General features: G+C 39.7%; 1 protein-coding gene across 1 annotated transcript in view; it reads right to left on the bottom strand.

Annotated features, from left to right (window-relative positions):
* Positions 1 to 295: 295 nt before the first annotated feature.
* The window catches only part of card11 (caspase recruitment domain family member 11), a 719,724-nt gene continuing 703,057 nt past the window's right edge, over positions 296 to 16,962 (bottom strand). Inside the window, exon 24 of the mRNA XM_031893621.1 lies at positions 296 to 642. Coding sequence (XP_031749481.1) covers positions 432 to 642 — 211 coding nt within the window. The 3' untranslated portion in view covers positions 296 to 431. The remainder of the gene's footprint in view (positions 643 to 16,962) is intronic.

The raw sequence follows: 16,962 nt of genomic DNA, 5'->3' as shown, positions 1-16,962 counted from the left end.
GCAGCGGCTGCATAACTCCCTACCATTGCCCCCCTCAAGGAAAAGCATCTCCTGCTGCCTATGACCCAACACCTGCATTAAGAAAGAATGAATAGAAACATGCTGAGAGAGGGATAGTGAAGATAAACTTGATTACTTCAAAAATTGTACCACATTTTTAACTGATTATGTTATAGGAATAGTTCCCTTAAAGTAAACAATGATTTTAAGATATACATGTTTTCATATTCATTACAAGGTTTTTTTTATTTGTACTCTTTATAATTGTATGTTTTCATAAACAAGACATTCAGTCTTTTTTTAAAAAGTTAGTTTATTCGTGTTAGTGAAAAACACAAAACTTACAAAAATATGAAGTTTAATAAATCTGACCCATAGTTTTTGGGTGGAAGATCTTTTTAAGCCACCAAGTAAAAAATTTTTTTCCCAAATTATATTTGTAAATAAGCTTCTTCTATCCATATTGTTTTTCTCTGTTCCTCTGAGATTTTCTCTTTTATTATTCTTATTAGATCATCATTGCTGCTCCAAGTATCTGCCTCTATTGTTGTGTATAGACAAGGCAGACTTTCAATTTCCTTCTCATTTTGGCGAATTCTACGCAGAATTTCTTCTTCATTTTCCTGCCTTGGCAGCATTCTCCTGGAAATTAAAACAATGCAACATTTATCTCGGCAAACAACAATTTAATAGTAAGGGCAAGTAATTTAGATGTAGCCAGAATAGAAAACTACAAAACTCTAACAAATGAGAATGCTAAGGGGCCAATTTTTTTTTTTTTTTTAACATCAACATTGTTGCATATTTCTTGGACAAAGGCAATTAAAAGTTGGGATAAGGGGCATCAACATTGTTGCATATTTGCAAAGTTGGGATAAGGGGCATCAACATTGTTGCATATTTCTTGGACAAATGCAATTAAAAGTTGGGATAAGGGGCAGCATTGTCGAGTACCTTCACCCTAGCCTTAAAGCCCACCAATAGCTTGTTGTTAACACTGACCTGTGTGATTGTAGTTTTATACAATAATTTAACCCAACAATTAAGTACTTTAAACGATGATATAACCCAAGCAATGAAATTAGGCCCAAAGCCAAAAGTATAGCCCACAGAACCATTCTATAATATCAAATGCTTTGGCTGAATCCAATGAAACAATAAAACTTTGGCTTACGTTATTATGCTGAGTGTGCAGCTGTACTCCACTAACAATACTGGCCCAAATACAAAACGTTCCATTTACCACCACTCTTTGCAATCTATCCTTCAGCCAGTTTTCTATCCAAGTACAAATATTATGTTCTAGGCCAATATTCCTCAATTTTATCATGAACTTTCTGTAAGGTATTGTATCCAACGCTTTAGCAAAATCTAAGCAGATGAAATCCACTGCCATTCCAGCATCAAGGTTCCTGCTCACCTCCTCATAAAAGGCAATTAAATTGGTCTGCCAAGATCTGTTAAGGATAAAACCATGCTGGCACAAACCTATAGTATTGTGATTTGCAATGTATTCAAGTACCCTAACCATTAATACCCCTTCGAAAAGCTTTCCTACCACTAATGTCAGACTAACAGGCCTATAGTTTTTAGGCTGAGAACAGGATCCCTTTTTAAATAACGACACCACATTAGCAATTTGTCTGTCTCTTGGCACCATGTCAGACCTCAATGAATCCTGAAAAATTAAGTAGAGAGGTTTGGCAATCACAGATGGTTGTTTAATACCCTGGGATGAATACCATCTGGTCCTGGGCCTTTGTTTACCTTTTGAATTCAATTTGAGTAATCCATGCACCAGTAGTTATATTACTAGAATTGAGTCTATTAAAAGGGAAGCCTTGATTAGCTGGCTCCTCAGTTGTATAGGCAGATGAAAAATACGAATGACGCCCCCCCCCCCCCCGTGAGAATAAGGTTCCCACCCCTTCTTCTTACTTCATTTTTTTAATATTTACATATTTAAAAAATCATTTTGGATTCCTTTTACTCCTAGCTGCAATACCATTTCCAGCTGCAATTCCATCTCTATTTAAGCTTGCCAAATAGCTTTTTTTGCATGCTTTATTTGCTTCCTTGTACCTGCTGAAAGTTTCTACTGTCTAACTTGCTAACTTGAATGCTTTAACCCTTTAAGTGCCACAGGACGTAGCATCATGTATAAAAGTACCTAAGTGCCACAGGACGCAGATTCTATGTCCTGCTGCACTTCCGGGTTTGGGAGCGGAAAAGTCACTCCTTCGCTCCTCACTCGTTCCACACCCAGCCCCTAGGCAACGAGCACAAGATGGGAACAAGTGGCCCCTGGGGCGCGATCGCCCAAGGGCCCCATATGAAAAGCCAGGCAATGCAGGTGGCTTTCACTGCACTGCCTCTCCTTTCCTCCGTTCCCCCCTCTACTTACCCCCCCTTCCTGCACCGCCCAATCACGGATTGACTGCAGCTGCCTCTCCTGCAGATCTCCAGCTTCTTCTGCCCAGGTATGTAATTTTGTATTTTTTTCTATCACATTGTTTTTATTCTTGCCTGAAAAAAATGTTTTATTGCCATTGCAGATAGCATATTCCCTAACCGCACTGTGCAATACCTTTTCTGTATTATTTTGGTGTTTTTACTACATTTTCTGTGATTTTGGTGCATTTTTAGGTATTTTATTGCATTTTTAGCCATTTTATTGCATTTTCAGTTATGCATAGTTGTTGTTCGCTTGACTTTGTCTGTAAAACTTATTTGTCCAAACCAAAATACTCAAACTGTTATTCTGACCGCAGATATTACTATCTTTAAAACCATTGATTTTAGCGATTTATTTTTATTTTTAGCAATTTTATTGCATTTCACATTGTTCTTTGTTACTTGTCTTTGCACATGGACATTTTTTCTGCTGTATTTCAATTTGGCTTCCTCTGTACCCCACACACAGTTTGGTAAATCTATGCATATTGGGCATCAAACTGTTTAGTAGACCCCTGGTGTTCATATTTAGAAAGTTTTATGTTGGTATGTTACTATATGTGGGGTACATAATGGGGCAACATGCAAGCTTTGTGACGATTTTCACAAAAACCATTCTGTTTAGCATAGCTTTGTAGTTTGGTAGTTTGCAGTAGAAAGATGTATTTACCCATTTTTGTTTTGTCAGAATGTGTACTTTCGGAAAACATATGGTTTTCTAGGGTCTTACTGTCAGGGGGTCTTATGCCACATAATACACATACCGGGTGCCAAATTTGCATGAGCTGGAGCATCTTATGTGAAAATTCATATGCACTATTTTTATTTGGGTGCCCCTGTACGGCACGTAGTTTAGCCAATATATGCATATTGCATCAAACTGTTCAGTAGAGCCCTGGCGTTCATATTTAGAAAGTTTTATGTTGATACGTTACAAAATGTGGGGGTATATAATGAGGTAAAATGCAAGCTTTGTGAAGATTTTCAGAAATGTCATAAAAACCGTTCTGTTTAGCATAACTTTGTAGTTTGGTAGTTTGCAGTAGAAAGTTGTATTTACCCATTTTGTAAGAAGGTGTACTTTCCGAAAATATATGGTTTTCTAGGGTCTCCGTACTGTTAGGGGGTCTTAAGGCACATAATGCACATGTCGGTAGTTTATATTGCAGCGTATACACTTTGTATGCACTAACTTCCTTTTGGGGTGCACAGTGGGCATCAAACTGTTCAGTGGACCCTTGGCTTTCATATTTAGGATGTGTTTTCTTTGTACCTACTTGAAAATGGAAGATTTGATGTGATTTTCAGGTATTTCATCAAAACCAGCAATTTTGGGAAAGCATTGCGACTCTGTCATTGCGACTGTCTGTAACAGTGGAATCTTCTTAGCTGGTAAACTGTATGCCGCCTTCACTCCTCCCCTAGGACCCCTTGCTAATTCCACTGCACCCTCTACACTAGCTTTCCCATAAAACTCTCTCCCGCAATCCATCACGGCTATTATAGATTGTGCCCCAAAGAAAAGTCAGCCCAGTGCTCTAGGAACTCAAAATTTTCCTTCCTGCACCAAGACTTTAGCCACGCATTTAGCTCACTAAGCTCCCTCTGTCTCCCTAAACTTGCACATGGTAACGGCAAAACTTCCAAACAATGACATTTCCTTAATCTTAAAGCCTAGATCCTGAACTCACTCTTTAAGGTCCTCAACCTACTATTAATTTTTGTCATTAGTACCAATATGTATCAAGTTGGATCATGCTCAGCCCCACCCAATAATTTGTCAACCCGATTAACCACATGCTGACCCTGGCACCAGGAAGACAGCAAACTATTTGGTTGTAGCAATCAGGATGACAGATTACACTGTCCATTTTCCTAATACTTGAATCCCCTATAACCAATCTGTTTAGGCCTACCTCTGCTCTCCTTCCCACCAATACTAAAGAAACTGGTCTCCCGGCTGTTAGAGAGATCAGCCTCATCTAGAACCGCCAGTCCAGAGTTCATGCTCCCATCTTCTTCACACAATTTGTGGAGCAGCCTCCCTTTTCCCCCACACTAGATTTTCTAACTGTCGCCCAGCTTACTTGCCTCATCATCCTTCGGCTGTTCTCTTCCCCCAAACTATCTGACCCAGCTAGCTCCTGCTTAGTGAGCAATAGACTTCTGTCAAGATTGTCAGTCGTGTGTAGTGTTACAACTTGTTCCTCTAGGGCTCCAACGCGAGCCTCTAAAGTGGCAATTTGCTCACATCCACAACAGAGGTAAGTACTTTGGAACTGTTCCAAAAGTGTATACAAGTCTCCCAGTTACACATACAAGCAAAACTAGGGGGAAAGAAGACTTGGAATAAATAACAACTTTGCACCTTGTTTTAAACTCCTTTAGTTTGTAACTCCTGTGGTTTATTACTTTACTTACCGGGCCCCCACTTCAAAAGCAATAACTTAAAGGAGACATTTTATATAAAGAGTAGAGCAGGAATGGACTGCCTGTGACATCGCAAATCCCTGCCCACCCTATGCATATTCACTGCACTTTAAATAGCTCTGCTGTGTCAGTGAAGTCTATCAGGGCCAGCGGCTCACAGCCACATACTGAAGAGTCTAAACCGGAAGCTTGCAAAAGGTCTGGGTAGAGCACAGTTTTCAAGCAGTTATGGACATTTTTGAACCCAAAAGTATTAGAATAAAAGCACTTACTTCTATTTTACATGGTTTAGTGCATTGTAAAAATGTATGGTATATATCCCCTTTAAAGAGCCGCACCCACCAGAGCAAGTTCCACTGATGTCCCAGTCGTTCTATTAATGCAGTATGTTCAGGTGCAACTAATCAAACCCCACCAACCTCAAATTGAGGCTAACTACAAAATAATGCAACTTGTGGCAAACCTGCTCTAAGCCTTGTAGTTCACCAAACTTTGTAATTAAGCACCAAAAACTTAAAAAAATGTAAACACCAACAGTTACATAAACACTAGTTACTTTAAAAGGGTTACTGTAATAAATGATACTTATCCTTTTTTTTGTTGAGTTAGAAAATGAGTTGCCAGTATTTTGGCCACAGCAGTTGATATCTATTACATTTCTCCCACCTGCTACCTTTATGTCTGTTAATTAATGCTTAATTAGATTTATCTTGCTCATCAAATCTAGTGCTATTGAAGACCCTAGACAGAGAAAGTAAAGGTATGTTTATTAAAAAAAAACAAGGCCTGAATACATTTTTATGTAATTTGTATATTTAAATTATATAATGCTACTTGGTATATGCAGTGCAGCATAGAGAGGGGGGAAATAACAGTGCTTATAAATGAATAAATAAGTCTGTGTGCAAATTATATCCACAAATAGGAGAGTAATAAGATTACTTTTCTATATGCAGACCAGGGCCAGTAAAAAAAAAAAAGAAATGTTTGGATTTTAATAAGAGTATAACTGGAAACTAGCAGTAATGATCTTGATAGTATTTGCTGAGCTCTACTAAAAGTAGTGTGGGGGGGTATCTGTCATGAAAAGATGGTACTACACTGTGCGAAAATAAAGCATGGTCAACATCTGTAAGGATTGAAGACAAAGGAAAAAGACACATATATAAATCTGGCACACCTATAGGACCATAAAATCAAATCTTTATTATGTTTTAATTAAAAAGAGTTTAAAATAAAAGAAAAAGCAAGAAAAAGAGTATTAAAATCGATACCCTATGCCTAAAGGTAAGGTTGCACTGACAAATCTTTGAATCGTATCACGTTTATTACTTTTCAAGGTTTAACAATACCCTGACTCAATGTAACAAGTAAGTAACAAATGTGCTGGGAATCAGCAGTTTCTCTAATTGTGATGAGTAAAAATTCTACCCTGTTGCAATAAATGTATCACATTCGAGAAGACCCAGTGGGAAGGTAAGTATATTAACCTATTTGTTTCTTTTACAGAATTCTGTTACTCAAATCTGCGCCACTCCTTGTTCTTTATACAATGAACTCAGCAACTTTTATTTGTTTCGCTTCACTTTTACTGTATAATAAAGATAAAATATCTTGTGTGTGATTTATTGTTTGGTGGTTATTATTTGTAGAAACTGGAGATCGACAACATGGCACAGAGAGATAAGTGCTCTTTAAACATGAATCCTTGTCTGCCGGCTGATTTATCAATATTCAGCGAACAATGTGTAGAATAATAAGAGGAGCAGTTCTGTGCCTTAGATCGTTATATGAAGAGCATATGTATCTATGTCCCAACCTCGGCTCCACCGTTACCACTTATCTCTAGACAGCGATTATGCCAGAATCATTTAGTGAGCTTACAATCAAAACGAAATGGCGTATTTACGGACCTTATAACTGTGAGAGTCAGTGAGCAGTTTCAAAAGGTTTACTTAGATGTGGACACACAGTTATAAAAGACATACAACCCTTGGGGGACGCTTATCATATCCAATATTGGGCAGTTATCGGCACTAACAATGGCTATTTACCGCTGTTCATAAAACACAAATGTGTGAATCTTACAGAATCCGAAAAAAACGATCGGTGCTGACAGCGACTATTTCACGCTGTTCAGCTCCTTTGGCTTAGTAAAATACACTTGATATGCACAATACTAGGCAGACAGTTTGCTGCCCTGATCATACAGGGGTAGACAATCAGTATGGTACTTTTAGATCGAAAAACCCCAAATCTCCCCTTGGCTTATCGTCTTTAGGTCAAACAAGGCAATTTGGCGATTTGGATATAGACCACTCAATCGGCGCTGATAACGGCTAGTTACCGCTTGTTCAGCTTACTACAGACAACACATTCATCTTGTAGAGTCCCGGGTAAGCGGTCAGTATTAACGGTGATTATTTCACGCTGTTCGACTCCTTACACTTAGTTAAATACATTTATGTATACAAGACTTGGCTAACTTGTACCACTGGAAGCGGGTTACTTTTACCGCTATTCGTCTCACTTCGCTACCCTCAAACACGCAGGGGTGACCGGTCAGTATGGCGCTATTGGTTTACAACCCCGAATCTCCCCTGAATTGCCTGTCTCTAGGTTAAACAGTTTTTTCGGTAGTTGAATCAAGCGCATATTCCTGTCAATTTCCCCTCATCACTGTATGATCACGCGGAGCTCAAACAGCTCTCAATCAATATTCAATGCGCCCATGAGTTGCATTTCCGTGCCTACAACCCACTATTCAACCTCAGCATCGGGATCGCATCCAAACAACCAAATTGTGTTCTACAGCAACACAAGTGTGAACAACTAATTTAAGTGATTAATCAGGGTAATACGATCCCTGTGCCTACAACTCATGCAGTTTACCTCGGTACAGGGACAATTTAACACAAACGGAGATTACAACAATCCATCCCCGTTATTAAAGTCAGTACGAACCTTGTGCCTACCACTCTGTATTTTTTACCTCGGCACAAGGAACATTGGCATAGAGTATACACGCTGACGCGCGTTTTGCTTAAAAGCTTTATCAAGGCAAATCTTGCTCCTTTCTCTGATGGGTTCTTTTTAAACCCTCACTAGCCAATCATGAGATTTTCTCCTTAAGGCCAATAAAATTTTCTCCATACAGCCAATTAAAGCAAAAACCAGTAATGGATGTCTGTTTTGATTTGTAGGCCTCCTTATATGATAACTGTGTGTCCACATCTAAGTAAACCTTTTGAAACTGCTCACCGACTCTCAGTTATAAGGTCCGTAAATACGCCATTTCGTTTTGATTGTAAGCTCACTAAATGATTCCGACATAGTTGCTGTCTAGAGATATGTGGTAACGGTGGAGCCGAGGTTGGGACATAGATACATACGCTCTTCATATAACGATCTAAGGCACAGAACTGCTCCTCTTATTATTCTACACATTGTTCGCTGAATATTGATAAATCAGCCGGCAGACAAGGATTCATGTTTAAAGAGCACTTATCTCTCTGTGCCATGTTGTCGATCTCCAGTTTCTACAAATAATAACCACCAAACAATAAATCACACACAAGATATTTTATCTTTATTATACAGTAAAAGTGAAGCGAAACAAATAAAAGTTGCTGAGTTCATTGTATAAAGAACAAGGAGTGGCGCAGATTCGAGTAACAGAATTCTGTAAAAGAAACAAATAGGTTAATATACTTACCTTCTTACGGGGTCTTCTCGAATGTGATACCATTTATTGCAACAGGGTAGAATTTTTACTCATCACAATTAGAGAAACTGCTGATTCCCAGCACATTTGTTACTTACTTGTTACATTGAGTCAGGGTATTGTTAAACCTTGAAAAGTAATAAACGTGATACGATTCACAGATTTGTCAGTGCAACCTTACCTTTAGGCATAGGGTATCGATTTTAATACTCTTTTTCTTGCTTTTTCTTTTATTTTAAACTCTTTTTAATTAAAACATAATAAAGATTTGATTTTATGGTCCTATAGGTGTGCCAGATTTATATATGTGTCTTTTTCCTTTGTCTTCAATTTCCATTAAACATTGAGCACCCTATACCTGAGTCGTAGTGCGGGGTTCCCCCCCAGTATATACAAACATCTGTAAGGATGTCAAAGCGGCATTGTATGTAGGTGACAAGCGGTGTCTCAGACCCCCTCCTCTGTTCAGGGATGGTTTTTTCCAGGCTGGCATAAATGGCCTCTTTCACACCTCTTTCAAACCATCTGTCCTCTCGGTCCAAGATATGCACGTTACTGTCCTCAAAAGAATGACTTTTTTCTTTGAGGTGTAGATAGACTGCTGAGTCTTGTCCTGAGGAGTTCGCCCACCTATGTTGGGCCATTCTCCTACAGAGAACAGAGGAGGGGGTCTGAGACACCACTTGTCACCTACATACAATGCCGCTTTGACATCCTTACCCCGGCGGTTTCACAACAGTTCACACTTCCAGTCATGTACTTTGAAGGATTAACACCTTCATCAATAATCATCATGGTACCATTGTGATTGTATCATACCTTCTAACACCTGTCAGTTTCAGCTAACACGTAACAATGGGACCATTGTGATTGGATGTCTGTGACTGTACTACCATTAAGAGTTTAAATACCGGGGAATTCCCTACCAGTCATTTGAACTGAAGAAGCCACTCGGATGAGTGGTGAAACTTTTTCAAGAAAAACTCAGAAAAGTCCAGTTGTTTTAGACTTAATTCTTCTAGATACTGTTTATTGTTGATCTTCCACCTTCTCAAGGTTTTAACACTATTTTTGTTGTAGTAGATCGGCTTTCCAAGGTGGCTCATTTTATTCCACTACCTGGAACTCTGTCCGCTTCTTCAACTGCCAAAGTATTTATCAGAGAAGTAATTTGTCTCCACGGAGTTCCTGATAAGATTATTTCCGATCAGGAAGTGCAGTTTACTTCCAGATTTTGGAGAGCTCTTTGTAAGTCATTGAAAATCAAATTGGCCTTCTCTACCGCTTTTCACCCTGAGTCGAATGGACAGACAGAAAGAACAAATCAAACATTGGAACAATATCTCCGTTGTTTTTCGTCTTTTTTACAAGACAATTGGAGTAAGCCGTTACCTTTAGCTGAATTTTCTTATAATAATGCTTATCATTCTTCCACCAAACAAACTCCATTTTTTGCCAATTATGGATTTCATCCTCATATTCTCCCCAATCTTCCTAAAAAAATTCAAGAACCAGCTGCACAGGATCGTCTTTTATTTATCTCTAAGAATACTCAAGCTATTCAGCAAGCTATAGCTCAAGCTCAGAAAAATTGTAAGATGTTCACTGATCTGAGGTGAAGGAAAGATCCGGAATTTCATGTTGGGGACTTTTAACCCATCATATTAAACTTCTGTGTCCTTCAAAGAAATTAGGACAGAAGTTTTTGGGTCCATTTCCTGTTATTCAACAGATAAATGAGGTCGCCTTTAAACTCAAGTTACCAACCTCCTCCTTCTGAACACCTCAGAATTCATTCAGCTGCTTCTGTCCTGTGTCACATCATCAATAAACACTAGTGTCCCAGTGCCACTGGCAGCCATGCACGCCCAAGCCATCACACAGCCTCCATCGTGTTTTATACATGATGTGGTATGCTTTGGATAATGAGCTGTTCCACGCCTTGTCCATACTTTTTTGTTGCCATCATTCTGGTATAGGTTGATCTTGGTTTCATCTGTTCAAAGAATGTTTTTTCAGAACTGTGCTGGCTTTTTTAGATGTTCTTTAGCAAAGTCCAATCTAGCCTTTTTATTATTAATGCTTATGAGAGCCTTGCACCTTGCAGTCTTCTCTTTATGGTAGACTTGGATATCGATATACCTACCCCCTGGAGAGTGTTGTTCACTTGGTTGGCTGTTGTGAAGTGGTTTCTCTTCACCATGGAAATTATTCTACGATCATCCACCACTGTTGTTTTCTGTGGACGTCCAGGTCTTTTTGCGTTGCTGAGTTCACCAGTGCTAACTTTTTTTCTCAGGATGTACAAAACTGTAGATTTTGCCACTCCTAATATTGTAGCAATTTCTCGGATGGGTTTTTTCTGTTTTCACAGCTTAAAGGACAATAAAAGGTTAATGTAAATTAAAAGTAAGTCTAAAGGCATTCTTTTTAAGTACTTACTGCATATCTAAATTCCCAAATCCCTGTTTGCTTTTCTGAGATATGTTGCTGGCAGCCTACAGCAGTGTGAAGACTCCAGTGACATCACTGAAATCTCTCTGTCCTTCCTGTAGGCTGCCAGCGGCAGCCTTCCTATTCTCTGAGCATGTGTGTAACTTGATCCTGTCTTCTGTTCTGAGCTACACATGCCCACCAGCCAATCAGAAGCGGATCTGTCAGAGGGGAGGAGGATGAGGGAATGAAACACAAGTGCAGTATGAAGCAAGGAGGGAAAGGAAGGGAGAATACCTTTTTAGAGATAGCTGCCTGTTCTAGAAAATATGACGTAAGTGTGACTGAGTAAATATTTGATTAGGTGAGCCAAAAGTGTGGCGTTTTTACTAAACAATAGGAGGACTATTGGGCAGTATGCTTTTTAAATTTTTACTTGCATTCTCCTTTAAGGATGGCTTCTTTCACCTGCATGGAGAGCTCCTTTGACCGCATGTTGTCTGTTGACATAATGATGGATTTGCCAACACCTGCCTATGAAATAGCCTTTAAATCAATTGTCCAATTACTTTTGAGCCTGATTGTGTTAAAAGAAAATGCTTTAGTGGCCTCACATTTTGATGCAATCGTTTTGTTAATCCCACTGAATTAAACATGAAAGTTTTCACTTCAACTGCATCTGAATTGTTTCATTTAAAATTCATTGTGGTAATGTACAGAACCAAAATTAGAAAAAAGTTGTCTCTGTTCAAATATTTATGGACCGAACTGTATATCCCTGGGGACCAAGGGCACACCAAACACTATGGACCCTCAAACTAATTTCTTCTTGGTGAGAAAAAAATAGTATACCCATGTTAAAATATGCATTGTACAAAGGTCATTTCTTAATATAATCAAGGAGACATGGCTAGTCCATTTCACTAAAATCAATAGGAAAATAGGAAATATTTTATACATAACATAGTGATAAAGAATAAATTCTGTGTGTGCAGATTCACCCACAGTCCCCCTGACTCGGATGGATTCTGTTCTCAAGCTAGCCAACTATACGACAACTATAGCCTTGAAGACAGAATCACCTATTTGGCAAAGAAGTTTTCTGTGCTGTTAACGGATATTTTTCTGTGTGTACACTGGTAAACTGGTAACGCCTATGCTCATACATTTCTTATGACATATGTTACTGTCATGTAAAGAGGCAGAAAGCAGCCATGCATGGTAAATCTTGACTCTTATTTCCTCCCCTGGTTCTTCACAGTATGGCTTGTCCCTGTTAGCAGCCTAATTCCACGGCAAGTTGTTTCAGGTATCTATGTTTTGTTCAAACCACATGAGCCTCCTGTCAGGAGTAAGACTTAAGTTGGACTAGAGGCTTCTGCCCCTCAGTGGAGCCAGGTTAGATTCCTTTCGACACTGGGAAAATGGGAAATCGTTAAAAAGCAGACCAAAGTACTTATAAGGAAAATAAATAGATGTGCTGGATTTCAGACATTGTGAATTATGGTTTATAGTTTTGATAATGACCACAGAGTGATACTGTATGTGAATAGTACAATAGAAAATGTTTTGTTATTTGTACTAGAAACTGTGGCAGATTTAGAGACAGGCATTGTAAGTGAATGCAATGCAGACTGGGTCACGAATTGCTAGAACAGTGCTGTCCAACTTCTGTGGTGTCGACGGCCAGAATTTCTCTAGCATACGTAGTGGAGGGCCGCTAATGGAAGCCAGTTTTGACCACTCCCCTTTTTAAAACCACACCACTTCAAACCATACCCATGTTATCACAAGACCATGCCCACATTAATAGTGGTAGCACAGCAAAAACCCAAAAGCTTGGTGCTCACTGTGGGGATATCAACCAGCATTCATATTATTCACATTAATATGCCCAGTTCTAGTAATTTAGCTACTGATGCATGGATCATCCAGGAGGAAATTCAAGAGAGACTTGAACATGTAAACAAAGGTCCAGGACCGGATGGGATTCATCCCAGGGTATTAAATGAGCTGAATGCTGTGATTGCCAAGCCTCTTAACATAATTTTTCAGGATTCGTTGAGGTCTGGCATGGTGCCGAGAGACTGGCGAATTGCTAATGTGTATGTATGTATAACTTTATTTATAAAGCCCTACTTATGTACGCAGCGCTGTACAGTAGAATACATTAATATAAACAGGGGTATTAAAATAGATAAATACAATGTATTACAATAAGCACAAATAAATACAATATACAGTTGCAATAAGTTAAGGGTCAAATACACAAGAGGATGGAGGTCCCTGGCCTGTAGAGCTTACAATCTATATGTGGTGCAGTTATTTAAAAAGGGATCCCGTTCTCGGCCTGTTAGTCTGACATCAGTAGTGGGAAAGCTTTTGGAAGGGGTAGGGTACTTGAATACATTGCAGTTCACAATACTATAAGTTTGTGCCAGCATGGTTTTATGCGTAACAGATCTTGTCAGACTAATTTAGTCGCCTTTTATGAGGAGGTGAGCAGGAACCTTGATGCTGGAATGGCAGTTGATGTCATCTACTTGGACTTTGTTAAAGCATTTGAAACTGTACCTCACAGAAGGTTAATGAACAAATTGAGGAATATTGGTCTAGAACATAATATTTGTAATTGGATAGAGAACTGGCTGAAGGATAGATTACAAAGAGTGGTGATAAATGGAACATTTTCTAATTGGACCAGTGGGGTTAGTGGAGTACCGCAGGGGTCAGTCCTTGGTCCTTTGCTTTTTAACTTGTTAATTAATGATATGGAGGTGGGCATAGAGAGTACTGTTTCTATTTTTGCTAATGATACTAAATTGTGCAAAACTATAAGTTCCATGCAGGATGCAGCCACTTTGCAGAGCGATTTGACAAAATTGGAAAACTGGGCAGCAAACTGGAAAATGAGGTTCAATGTTGACACGTGCAAAGTTATGCCAGGCAGTGTCATTCTGTGGCTACTAAAGCAAATAAAGTGCTTGTATAAACAAGGGCATTGTATAAACAAGGGCATTGACTCAAGGGATGAAAACATAATTTTGCCTCTTTATGGATCCCTGGTAAGGCCTCACCTTGAGTATGCAGTGCAGTTTTGGGCTCCAGTCCTTAAGGATATTAATGAGCTGGAGAGAGTGCAGAGACATGCAACTAAACTGGTAAAGGGGATGGAAGATTTAAGCTATGAGGTTAGACTGTTGAGGTTGGGGTTGTTTTCTCTGGAAAAGAGGCGCTTGTGAGGGGACATGATTACTCTGTACAAGTACATTAGAGGGGATTATCGGCAGATAGGGGGTGTTTATTTTTCCCATAAAAAAGATCAAAGCACCAGAGGCCACCCCTTTAGATTAGAGGAACGGAGCTTCCATTTGAAGCAGCGTAGGTGGTTTTTCACGGTGAGGGCAGTGAGGCTGTGGAATGCCCTTCCTAGAGATGTGGTAATGGCAGATTATGTTAATGCCTTTAAGAGGGGCCTGGATAAGTTTTTGAACAAGCAGAATATCAAAGGCTATTGTGATACTAATATCTACAGTTAGTATTAGTGGTTGAATATATAGTTTATATATGTGAATGTATAGATTGGTAAGTATAGGTGTGTGTGCTGGGTTTACTTGGATGGGTTGAACTTGATGGACTATGGTCTTTTTTCAACCCTATGTAACTATATGTGCAAGAGTTATGTCATATTAAGGCACACCCTTAAATTTATATGCCTCCTCCTCCTCTCATGCCGATAGCACAGCAACCCCCAGTACATAATTACACACCTTAGGGACCATTTAATGGCTATTTCCAACTGCTAACTAACTCCCAAAACAAACCCTTCCAGGTTCACCTACCACAGGCAGCATAGGACACTCAGAGTATGGCACACACAGGCAGTACTCTGCCTGCCCTATGCTGCCTGTGTGTGTGCCATACTCTACCTGCCCTATGCTGCCCCTGTGTGCCATAATCTACCTGCCCTACCCTGCTGTGTGTGCCATACTCTGCCTGCCCTATGCTGCTTGCGTGTGCCATACTCTGCCTGCCCTATGCTGCCTGTGTGTGTCATATGCTGCCTGCCCTATGCTGCCTGTGTGTGCCATACTCTGCCTGCCTGTGTGTGCCATACACAGTGCATACAATGACACAATGCTGGCACCGCTCCTACAGTCTGAGGTGTGAACAGGGGAACAATGTTGGTGATTGCAGTCTGAGCCTGAGGTGTGAACACTGCAGGGGGTGCAGAGATTAAAAGGTGTGAACAGTTATGCCAAACCAGGTAGCTAGTTAGGTTATATCTACGTAAACCCCATGTATATACAAGTGTTTTAAAGTGTGCTACAACGATATAACTTACAGTGGCTTTCAAAAGTATCCAGCCCCCTTGAACTTTTCCACATTTTGTCACATTACAGCCACAAACATGAATCAATTTTATTGGAATTCCACGTCAAAGACCAATACAAAGTGGTGTACACATGAGAAGTGGAACGAAAATCATACATGATTCCAAACATTTTTTACAAATAAATAACTGCAAAGTGGGGTGTGCGTAATTATTCAGCCCCCTGAGTCAATACTTTGTAGAACCACCTTTTGCTGCAATTCTAGCTGCCAGTCTTTTAGGGTATGTCTCTACCAGCTTTGCACATCTAGAGACTGAAATCCTTGCCCATTCTTCTTTGCAAAACAGCTCTAGCTCAGTCAGATTAGATGGACAGCGTTTGTGAACAGCAGTTTTCAGATCTTGCCACAGATTCTCGATTGGATTTAGATCTGGACTTTGACTGGGCCATTCTAACACATGGATATGTGTTTAATTAATGTCGAAGGTGCTATTCTGTAACATGGAGTCAAGATAGCACTTGTGCCACTGCCCGCACCCAACTATGTTATTCAAGCTGCCCTGCCTCCGCACCCTCCAGTGGTGTGCCCCACCTATTTACAAGCCCTACCCCTTGTGGATATTGAGGTGGTAACTAAGGGCGTGGTAGACAGATTGTTGTTTGCCCTTTGTAACAAAAGTTGTATCCATCCGTAAAAAAGGCTGCCAGTTCATTCATAGTCTCCAACAGGAACGGGTCTCCACATCCCTATGGTACCCATGTATGGTATCAAGGCAATCAGTCTGGCTACATCAGGCTACTGCAGGAGTTTGTAGCGCTGTTCTACAGCAATACCTTTGACAGACAATGCTTTGTCTACATTCCAGTTCTATTAGTCATTTAACAGTAAATGTTATAAAGTTTGCTACTGTCTCTATATTTGCCTCAGATGTGCACTGTAATAGAGATATTGCCATTGTGTCACAGCGACTGCCATTTACTGCTGCAGCCCTAAAACAACCTTGGCAGACTCGCTTACTTATGGCAAATAAAAAACTATTTTTTTAGCCTTGTTCCATAAAGTTCAAGGCTTTGTTTCAAGACCTTTCTGTTAATTAATGAAGCTACATTATTAAATGCAAACTTTACTTATTGTTTAGCCAAGAATACTCTATGTGCCTGTTTATTTGCCATCAGTCAGACTGTTGATGTATGCACTGATTTTTTTGGTTTGATAGATTGTATGATTTAATAACTATCTATCTTCTGACCTCATTACACTAAGGGAATGCACCATGGTAATGGCTATAACGTTCGTTGTGAAAGGAGCTGCTATACCTGTTCATCTAGAGCTGTTTTATCAGCCCTTTGGGACCAGGTTGTGCCTGAAGTGAAGGAACCATAACTTAAAGGAAAAGTAACACTAAAACTTTTTAACTAAAAAATCTATTCTACCCTCCCCCAATAATTGCCCTATCCTGAAAACCATTTGTTATTTTGAATGCTTTAGAAGAAAACTCGGCTTCCTGTCATTTGAACAAAGGTGATACGGCGATGCCGGGGAAAGTATCAGGAGATGCATCAACTATGCGGCGATCGATTGATCGA

Source organism: Xenopus tropicalis, chromosome 9, assembly GCF_000004195.4.
Source record: "Xenopus tropicalis strain Nigerian chromosome 9, UCB_Xtro_10.0, whole genome shotgun sequence".
Taxonomy (NCBI): domain Eukaryota; kingdom Metazoa; phylum Chordata; class Amphibia; order Anura; family Pipidae; genus Xenopus; species Xenopus tropicalis.
Note: the sequence above shows the minus strand (reverse complement) of the source record. Positions and strands in the feature narration are given on the sequence as shown.